The sequence below is a fragment of the Gossypium hirsutum genome, chromosome A12 (genome assembly GCF_007990345.1).
Source record: "Gossypium hirsutum isolate 1008001.06 chromosome A12, Gossypium_hirsutum_v2.1, whole genome shotgun sequence".
NCBI lineage: Eukaryota > Viridiplantae > Streptophyta > Magnoliopsida > Malvales > Malvaceae > Gossypium > Gossypium hirsutum.
In genome coordinates this window covers 23,689,359-23,700,558 of record NC_053435.1, presented here as the reverse complement: position 1 = coordinate 23,700,558, position 11,200 = coordinate 23,689,359, and the positions used below count along the sequence as shown (strand labels likewise).

At 34.1% G+C, this 11,200-nt stretch overlaps 1 protein-coding gene across 1 annotated transcript; it reads left to right on the top strand.

The window, feature by feature from the left end:
* The first annotated feature begins 757 nt into the window (after positions 1-757).
* Positions 758-3,177, top strand: LOC107925129 (transcription factor SPATULA). Its single transcript, XM_016855704.2, has 5 exons — positions 758-1,225; positions 1,515-1,640; positions 1,763-1,828; positions 2,033-2,098; positions 2,800-3,177. Exons 1-5 carry the CDS (start codon positions 1,040-1,042, stop codon positions 3,073-3,075), a joined length of 720 nt encoding a protein of 239 aa, XP_016711193.1. The 5' UTR covers positions 758-1,039; the 3' UTR covers positions 3,076-3,177.
* Positions 3,178-11,200: the final 8,023 nt, after the last annotated feature.

The following is an 11,200-nucleotide window of genomic DNA, read 5'->3' as shown; positions in this document are numbered from 1 at the left end:
ATTTGAATTTATAAAAACAAACTATATTAAAATCCATCTTATTTTACTAATTATTTATTAATTACATGTGTTGCGCTTGACGCCTTTGACAATACTAATTGAGAAGCCATGGGAAGGATAAAAAAAACAAAAAAACAAAAGTATTAAGATCGTGTATGGCAAAACTTATACCATAATGAAATGCATAGTTGATTGTTATGATAAAAGATTATATGAATTTGTGATTTCACATCATTTTTATTTATTTTTAATAGGAGAATGATAAATAATATTTTTCTCTCTTAATTTTTAGCATTTTTAGTTGAATTTAAATTTTTTTGGAAGAAAAAGCTGAAAATTAAAAAAAAATTAATTTTTTATTCTTATATTAGAAAGAGATATAAATAACGTGGAATCACAGTTTAATATAATTCTTTCTCATCGGTTATAAGACTAAATTTTGATAAGTTTAAATTTAAAATACACAACAAAATCCCTCTAATGTTTAAATTATTATTGATAAATTTTGATTTTGAAAGACAAATAAATTAAGATAATATGACTTTTTAACACCTATAAATATTGAATTCAATAGGTTGACTTAATCAAAGTACAAAATATGTTAAGAAATTGTGAAAAAAAATCAGACCAACCTCAATAGTGAAGATATGGAAGTGATAGTATTATGATTTCATCATTAACAAAAAAATAAAGATCACAACTTGACACATATCCATGTAAATACAATATAATAATTTTAATCATTACTCCAAATATTGAAATAGAAAAACCTATTAATGCAACTCGGTTTGTTTCAAAAGAAAAAAAAGGAAAAGGGCAAAAGAAGACAGTAACCGAACCACATGAAAAGAAGAAATATTTTAAACTGCTTAGAGAAAAACCAGAGCTAAAAAGGGGAGATGATAACATTAACCTTAACATGTTTCATTATAAGAAGGATAATTAATGTGATTAGAATTTTATACCCGAACTTGTTTATATATGCAATCTTCTTCATCAAATTCTAGTTCATTCTTCTTCTTTTTCTTCGGCTTCTGGGATGGCCTATTTTGGGGGTCTAACTGAGAATCCACGGCGGTTCTCACGGTCAGAGGCACCGCCTGGTGGCGGAGCAGTAAAGAAAGGGATGATTGATTATTGTGAGAGAGAGAGCGGAGGGTCGGGTAATATGATCAGAGCAGCTGGTGAGAATGGTACCACTGATGATCAAGATTGTGAAAGTGAGGTAAGTTTCTGGTTTTGCTGTTTCATTATCATTATTATTATTATGATTCTTTTGCCAAGAAAATGTTGAAGAAAAAGGAGAGAATTTGGGTCATTTTGGTTTAGAAAATTAAGATCTTAAGAAAGATAGTATACATCATACATGCAGTGCTTAAATTTGATTACATGAAGTAAACAGTAGTGACCATTACAAGATTCATTTGCAAAATCAAGTTTTCTATTTCAACGGGATATTTCTGGCCATTTTTAGAATTCAAATTGAGCAAAGATTAAAATTTTGTTCTCGATAGTTTGAAATTTGTCCTAGGCAAGAGGGTCCTGAAGCATTGGTTGATCAGGCACCGCCAAAGTCAGCACCATCTCGTAGTTCCTCAAAAAGAAACAGAGCAGCCGAGGTTCATAATTTGTCTGAAAAGGTTACTAGTTTGATCTATGGTGTTTTTGTACTAAATCTATAATAATGGGATTTCTTGGTTCATTGGGTTGGTTTCTTCATGGATTTTATTGATTTATGGGTTTTGATTTTTGAATGACGCAGAGGAGGAGGAGTAGGATTAATGAGAAAATGAAAGCATTGCAAAACCTTGTTCCAAATGCCAACAAGGTATACATTTTCTACTTCTCATCTGCCCATTTCGTTCCATTTATTCATCTTTGTATTTGTATAGCCATATTTACATTATGTATTTATACGAATTTTGAGACGTTCCTATAATAATGTTCGAAAACTTTATCTTGTCTTCTATTGCTTACTTTGTGTTCTACCTTGTGGCATTACTAATTTGGGTAATAAATGAGGGATTGGCAGACAGATAAAGCTTCGATGCTCGATGAAGTTATTGAATACTTGAAGCACCTTCAGCTTCAAGTTCGGGTATGCTAACAACTTTACTTTCTTTTCCTTTTCTGGGTGAACCCACCATCCAAAGTAATGAGAATTTTGAAGATATTGAAAGAAACTAAAACATTTCAAAACACATTATCAAGTCCATATGCTATTAATGCCTTGTTTCGAATGTATGCAATGGCATTTTGCCAGGCCATCTAAGGGAACCCTTCTAACCCTCTTTCTTGAGCAAATCTTTGAGTCATATGAAAGTTAAGATCATGAATTGATTGATTGTAGAGAAATTTGACATCCACAACCATATGCTATGTTGTGTTATCTCTGTTATATATATCTTTCTTGAAGTAAACCCATATTCAACATCTGTTCAACACATATTCGAAGATGACTCGAGGATCTTCTAAATAAATTGTGTAACTTAAAAAAAAAAAAGAAGCATATTTATATCAGGCAGTCACGCCGGTATCTTTGTAACAGAGGTATAGGCATGTAGTATATTCATTGGCATTTAAGACCTACCTCCTAATTAATCCACTGATGACATTGAAATAAAAACGGTACTGCTACTTCAAAATAAACAAAGGAATATGCCTGCATTTAAGGTCCGGATTACATGAACACTGTGGACTTAAGTTCTATCTGCTGCAGGATAGTTGTTGCGTAGGCTGATAACAGATGGGCTAAAAGTTCACTTGTGATTTATTTCACCTTTGTGTTTGAAATCTCAGATACTATCAATGAGAAATGGATTAAGCATGCATCCCATGTGCTTGCCTGGAGTTCCGCAACCAGTCCAGTTTTCCCAAACAAGAATCGACACGAATGCATCATTCACGGTGCCAGCAACTCAAGAAACCCAGGCGCAGATGGTTTTTGACATACCAAACCAATGCAGTTCCTCAAACCCTGAATTGGTGCTCGACCTGCCAAACATGATTTCCTCAAATACATCGGTGGGACTGGAATTTTGGAACCAATCCAGGCCCATGGACCCTTTCAGGTAAAGACAAATTACATGAACTTGGTTAAAATGGTATAAATGTTCAAATGGTACTCTTGAACTACCTGTTAAAACATTTGTTTGAATTAAACCTTTTGTTTTCTTTTCCCCTTTTTATTGAGTAATTGTTTTCTTCATGTACGAAATTAGGTAACTAAAATAATCTATAAGCCATGTCAGGTAGCTGGTAATGTTTCTAATGTATGGTCTTGATTTGTTACGGGAATTGAAAATCGTGGATAGAACAAAACAAACAAATTAGATGCCACATTATCATGTATCAGATTTAAGAAATCAAGATAATGAGAAAGTAAGCCAATAAGCTTGTTTCAACCTTGTCTTTTCGTCGTGTCATATAATTAGAAATTTGTGGGTGCCGTCGAGTTGGACACGTAAATTCAATTTTCTAATCTAAAATTTGTCAGAGAGCTTGGCATTGGGTTGGACTTGCTATCCGTCCACCAACTTTTCTCCGCGTTTATCGAACAAATGCAAAGCGACATTGCCTAATCACATCATATTTAATTATAAGAAATAACATCACCAATAGAACTATATTAATTAGAACAGACATGTTAGTGTTTATAAGAAAACAAATGAGTGAATCCAAACAAAGGTTAGTTTGGGACAAGGAAGGCAGATAAAACAAGTGCGTATATATATATATATGTGTGTGTCTGTGTGTGTTCTGCCTAAACGAACAAGACTCTACCAAGTAGCATGTTCGGTCGGCTGGTGTATCCAATGGGGGCATATTCTTATTGTTTGCCAATGTAACACTTTGTACTGCTTTCATTTTAAAATTTCCAATCCTACATCATTATACTATTTATCAATTTTAGGCTTATACTTAAAAAAAACAAATCTTTGAAAAAGAAAAATGAAAAAAAAATAATTAAGTCATTGTAATAATTTTGCACCCAATTGAGTCCAAGCTCCTCTATTAACGATTTTTGTCTTTGGCCATGTTGACAATTAAAATCAAATGTTGGACCAATCAGTTGGTGACACATAGTAGATTCTGATTTAATATTTAAAAAATTATAGAATGTAACACCCAATATCCGATCCAGTCGCCGAACCCGAGCTATGGAACGCCACATTAACCACATAAGTGACTCTCTATTAACACCCAGCCTACCCTTTATCACACCACTAGTTAAAACAAATAAAACATGTATAGGTTTAAGGAAGCACAAGCTCCCGAAATCAGTTTGCTTGCTTCATGATATGCAACGACAATAACATGCGAACCTACTTCACTTGCAATGACTTATCTTACTTTTTTCTTGAAGTCATAAATATTTGAAGAAAGGAATTAAGAACATGTGAACCCTAAGTTTTGCAAAATAATGTACCTCGCGGAATCACAGTTGTTTATCTATCTGAAATTGGGGTTCGCACCCTTGCATAGCTCGCACATTCTAAGTCTTTCATGGGGTAAGTTTCTTTTTACAAGGCAGGTATCGCGAATTACCTCTATGTGTTTAGTTTCCACGAATACGGTTCGTTAGGTCTCTTCTATTCCACGGATTAGATTTTATCAAAAAGGTTATTAAGGATTCGCAGATAGCAGTTCACCAATGTAGGGGTTCGAACTTAGCACAGTTTGTCAACTCTGTTACTTCACAGTAGATTTGGCGAACCCTATATGAGTTTGTTCAGTTTTGAATATTTCATGCTATTGCTTATGGCGAACACTATGCTTAGAAATTAATTACTTAAGTAGGAAATTGTAAATGAAGAAAACATCAATCAGACTTGGACTCTATCCATATACTTAAAATTCAGATGTGTTTATGAAGTATTATCGATTTGCAAAAACACAAGGAAAACATAAGAAATCATAAAAATAACTATGTCCTAGAACAATTGGCGAAGTCAATAAAAAGTTAATTCTAAGCCCAAGTAGAAACCCATATTGCTTTTAATCTAGAGTTCGCTTGTATCACCTTTTCAATATATATGTTTTGTCAAGATCACTCATCTCGCTGCTGCTCATCGTGTAAACTAACTATCTGCAGTGTTTAGAAAGGAGTGTGTGAGCTCTTGCAAACTCAACGAACATATAGGAAAGAATAACCACATAGCATGCACAAAACATAAGTTAAATAAAAACTTTGGCAAGGTCACAGAACTACGAACAGGGTTGGCCATACTTACATGAAACCTGGTTCGAGGGTACATACTGTCAGTTAGCTTAAATCAGTAAAACATAATATTTCAGAAAACATAATCTTATTCACATGTGCTCCCTTTGAATATGTGTTGTGTTTTCGACTACAATAAAGAAAGCAATGTGGGACCATAATTGAAGGATTAGACTTCATGTTTTTGTTGGTTTGTAAAAATGACTTTTAAAGACTATTTAAAGGATATTTATTACTGGTTTGTGGTTGAATAATTATTTGGAATAATGCTTGAATATGCATGATATGTTGGCTTAAGTTGCATAATGATTGGTATGTATGTTTGTTAGTGAATTATTGATGTAGATGATTAATTTGGATGTTGGATGCCTGGACAAGTTCTAAACGGCCATTTGGTATGTTTTGAACCATTAGTGCACTTAGAAAGGCATGAGATGCAAATTTGACATGTTGAATAATTTGAATTGTAACTTTAGGAAAGCATGTTAGCATATCAACTTGTCTATAAGGTCAAAGCATGTCAAAGAATGTTTTTGTGTAATTGAGCATGTGTTGAATGACCTATGCATGTTATATGACATGTTAGAATAGGGAAATTGGCATGAAAACATGAAATGGTATGTCAAGTTTAGTGTCAAAGTGTCATATGCAGGTTTCTAGGCTGTATTTGTAGAAATTGTAGACGACATCATGATGACCTATAATCAATGTTGCGACGAGAGATCGTCATCGGGACACTATTTATCGCGTCATCGAGACAAAGGGCCTCTTCCAAACGACGTCATGATGTGAGTAATCATGTCGTCACGATGTGGCAGGCTGTACGATTTGGGCATATTTTACTACTTTGGCAATTGAGTCCTGATTTTTATGCAACGAAATTGGGGTCCTTAAATGCCATGAATTGCTATAAAATTTTGCATGATTAAGTCTCATATGTTTAATTTTATAATTTTACTCTTAATTTTGTAAAAAATATTGTTCCATATATTTTACTAAATTTACGAATTAGTCCTTGAATCTTTATTTTAGAATCAAATGAATTTAACTTATCTGGTTTAAATGATTCTTTTAAATATTGTCTATATTAATACTCTATTGTATGTATGAATGTAAAATTTGATGTTTTACGAGCATTCACATGAATATAAAATGACAAGATTGCCACTGATTGATGTTTTTATGTTTTTGCTAGAGAGCATGATTCTAGGGTTCGTATGTTTACTTTTTCTTGACAATTGATTGCTATGAATCTATTTGTATGGTATGATTTGTGGTTCTATGATATAATTGGTGGTTGTGAGGAGAGTCACACAAGTGACTAATGTGACATTTCGTGTAACACCCCTAATGTAACAACCCATTTTTTAGTCAAATCAGAATAGTGGTTTCAAGACCATAAATATGAAGTCAAAATAATGTTTACAGTATGATTAAATGATTGTGTGAAAATTTCGTTAAAAAATTTATTGTTTGAATGGTCAATTCGATAAAAAGGACTAAATCGCGTAAGGCGTAAAACTTGAGTTCTAATAGCTAAAGGTGTCTAATAGCTATAGAACTTTAAATTGGAAGTCATTTTGTGGTAATTAGTCCATAAATGAGTTAATGGATGATAATGGCTTGGTGTTTTGTGTAATTTTTAAAGTTTTTAAAGGTTATAATAGTAATTTGGTAATAAAATGATTATTAAAATTAGTAAAAATCATTCATCTTCTACATTTCATCAAGCCACCATTGAAATTTCATGGTTTTTCTAATCTAGGGTGCGACTATCATCATTTTTGCTTGATTGGTATGTATTTTTGTCCCGTTTTTAATGATTTCTATGTTTTTGAGATCGTTGCAACTTAATCTAGCTAGCCCAGGGACTATTTTGAAAATTTTTTAAAGGTTTAGGGTTTTTCAATTGATTAATTTTGGTGTTTTTTAATTTTTAATGGTGGAAAATGCACGCTTGTTGTTAGATAAACAACATTTGTTAAGTGATTTTTAGTAAAATGTCCAATTAGGGATTAAATTGTGAAATGTGTAAATTTTGTGGTTATTGTGAAATAAATAAAAAATATGGACTTTTAGGGACCTAATTGAAATTCAGCCAGCATGGTTTTTGTTGAATTGCATGAATTTGTAATTTTATGAACTAAGGATTAAATTGCAAAAACGTTGAAATGTTAGGGGTAAAAATGTAAAATTACCGTAATGTATGTTTTATATTAAATTGAATAGAGAGATTATTAAATAAGTTAATTTTGATTACATTTAGATCAAGAAAAGTGAAATACAAATTTAGATCGGGGAAAGAACAAGGTTTCGAATTAATTAACTTATTTCGTCGTTTTTGCATTCGAGGTAAGTTTGTATGTAATAAGAATTGTTATAATTATGTTTTAAATGCTTTATTATTGCATAAATTGTGAATACGACACTACTGATATGTTTGACGATGATTCGGCAAATGAGAAATCTCAGTTGAACTTTAAGAATAGATTAGGATACAAATGACATGTCATTAGGGGTTATGTGATTTGGGTACTGGTCCGTACGTCCTACCGGTGGCTGAGTTATCCGGCATGTGTTGTAGATACTCGTCAGCTTGTGTGAGTAGCATTGTGTAGCTTCGTTATGATTGTCAACTTGTGTGAGCAGACCCGTTAATAGCTTGAGAGTGAGCATTATGTGTGATACAAGATTGAAATAACTTCGGCTATATATATATATATGTGGCACTTAGGGTGCGAGATTCCCGGGTATCTAATAGTATTCCGAATGGCCCAATGGGTATGTCAGAGATGTAGTTGTGTATATAAGTTGATACGAGGTGGTACAGGTATGTACATGAACCGTACAAGTATTGAAATGAGGAACTTATGAAAGTTATATTTAACCTTGTGATTGAATACGTGGTAGGTTGATGCTTTAATATGAATTATGTTATGTTATATTTTATTTGCTTAAGTTATGCATATATGGTAAGTTAAATTTTAATGCTATATGAGCTTACTAAGCTTTATAGCTTATTTTGTTTATTTTTCTGTGTTTTATAGTTAATATCGGAGCTAGCTCAAATTTGGGAATCGCCAGAGATCTCATTACACTATCAAGCTATCACTTTGGTACTTTTGAACTTAAGTATATTGGGTATATGACATGTATAAAATCATTTTGGTTATGAATTGATAAAGAATTTAGCTATTTGAATTGGCTTGTAAATTTCTAAAGTTTGGTTTTGCATATAGCCATGGGAGTTGGATTATTTTGGTATAGTTGATTATGTGTATATATATATGCATATGGCTTGTGTGATGTGTTGGATGATGGTTATGTGATGTTTGTTGATAATTGGTATTATGGATAGCAAATGGTTGGGTTATAAATATTGGTATGCTAGTGAATTTAGGTAAATAATGCATATTTAAAATTGGTTATTTTTTATGTATTGTAAAAGTGAGTTTGGTATGAAATTGAATGGTGTGTTGTGGAAATTGTGTGACTTGGAGTGGTTGCATTGAAATGATATGTATTATGCTTGATTGAGGTTGGTTGAATGCCTAACTATGCCATGTTTTTGTGCCAATTGGGTTGGTTTAGGTTTGTGAAAATTTGGGTGGCAAGATAGCTTAGTAAATAGCCTATTTTTGTCTACACGGGCAGAGACATAGGCGTGTGTCTTAGCCCTGTGTGACACACGGTCAGGTTACATGGTCGTGTGTCCCTTGGTGTTAAATTAAAAATCAAATCAGTATGCTCCACACTGTCTAGCACACGGGCGTGTGACTTGGCCGTATGGCATAAGTCAGTATACCCTACAGGTTTGGCATGACCTAACACACGACCTGGCACACGGGAGTGTGTGGCCATTTTTAGGGCACACAAGCTTTCCACAAGGACGTGTGTGTTGGCCGTGTAACCCAAGTCAGAGAGTTACACGGGGTCGGACACGGGCTGAGACACAGCCATGTGATCCCATTTCGAATGTCCACACGGCCGGGCCACACGGGCGTGTGTCCTCTGTAGTTTGAAAAATTTTCTAAATGTTTCAAAAATTTCCTGAGTTATCGATTTAGTCCCGAACCACTTTAAATGTATGTTTAGGGCTTTGTAGGCTCGTATTAGAGACAATGTGGTTGATATTGAATGATGATTATTTGAAATTTGAAAATGTAAGTGAAATAAATGTTTAATTGTTTTATAAGTCTGGTAATGCTCCGTAACTCTATTCCGGTGTTGAATACGGGTGAGGTGTGTTACATTTATTAGTATCAGAGTTACGATTTAGTCGATTCTCGGACTAATGTAGCGTATGTGAGAGTCTAGTTATACATGCCATATATAACCTATGATAGTGTGATATCTTCTGACAGTTTTAAATTGTGTTTTCATATAGTAAATGGATCTCAATCAAGCTGTAGCTGATGATGTTAAAAGTAATGCGTCTGCCTCCATTCACTGGGTAGCGCAATCAGAGTCGAGACCCGTATCGGGTAGCCAGGGAGGAGAGGCTAAAGAAACCTTCTTCCAGATGATGAACGAGTGATTTACTGAGTATGTCCGAACAAATTCGGCAGCTCAACAACCTCCACCCCCACCTAATCCCTAACCAATTCCCGTGGCTCCTCAAGGTGTAGAACTTTTAAGATTGAATAAGTTTCTAGTTGATAAGATCTAAAAGTACGGGGCCGAAGAGTTTAGAGGTACTGTTGATGATGATCCTAAAAGAGCTGAATTTTGGCTTGAAAATACGATTTGGGTATTTGATGAGCTTTCTTGCACACTAGCTGAGTTTTTAAAATGTTTTATATCACTTCTGAGGGACACAACGTATCAGTGGTGGAATACTCTAGTATCAGTGGTGCCGAGAGAAAGGGTCACCTAGGAATTCTTTCAAGCTGAGTTTAGAAAGAAATACATCAGTCAACAGTTTATCGATAAAAAACGTAAAGAGTTTTTAGAGCTAAAACATGGCTATATGTCTGTGATTGAATATGAGTGAGAGCTTGTGAGACTCATTAAGTTTGTTCGAGAATGTGTTTCAACTGAGTCGATAATGTGCAAAAGATTCGAAGATTGACTAAACGAAGATATCAAATTGTTAGTCGGGATTCTAGAGTTGAAAGAATTTGTTGTGCTAGTTGACCAAGCTTGCAAAGTCCAGGAATTGGGCAAAGAAAAGTGAAAAGCTGATTTTGAGCCTAGAGATTCGAGAAAGAGATTGATGAGTAAACCATATCAGTCTTCATTGAAGAAATCATGGGATTTGTATACTAGTTCAAATGCTTCAATTGAGTATCCAAACAGAGATCTTGAAAAGCAATATTCGAGTTCTAAAGCTCAAGCTACATTAATATCGAGTGTTGACAATGTGAGAAATAATAAACCCGAGTGTCAACAGTGTGGTCGATGACATTTTGGTGAGTGCTGGATGAATAATAGAGATTGTTTTAAATGTGGCTCACAAGATCATTTCATTCGAGATTGTCCTGAGTTAGCCAAGAAAGATAAATTTTAGAATGCAAGATCGAGTAACACAACTGTTAGAGGGAGACCACCGAGAAATGCGGGAAATGTTACCTGTAGTAAAGGAATAACAAATGACTTTGCTATGAGATCCGAGGCTAAAGCACCAGCTAGAGCTTACACTATTCGCGCTCGCAAAGATGTGTCGCACCAGATGTTATTACTGGTACATTTTGTCTTTATGGCACTAATGTAATTGCCTTGATTGATCCTAGATTAACTCATTCATATGTTCGTGATAATTTAGTGCCTAGTAAGAGTCTACCTGTTGAGTCTACGGAGTTTGTGATTAAACTATCGAACCCCTTAGGCAAATATGTTCTAATTGATAAAGTTTGCAAGAACTGTCCTTTGATGACTCGGGGTTACTGTTTTTCGACAAATTTGATGTTATTACCGTTTGATGAATTCGATGTAATTCTGGGTATGGATTGGTTGATGCCACATGATGCTATTGTGAAT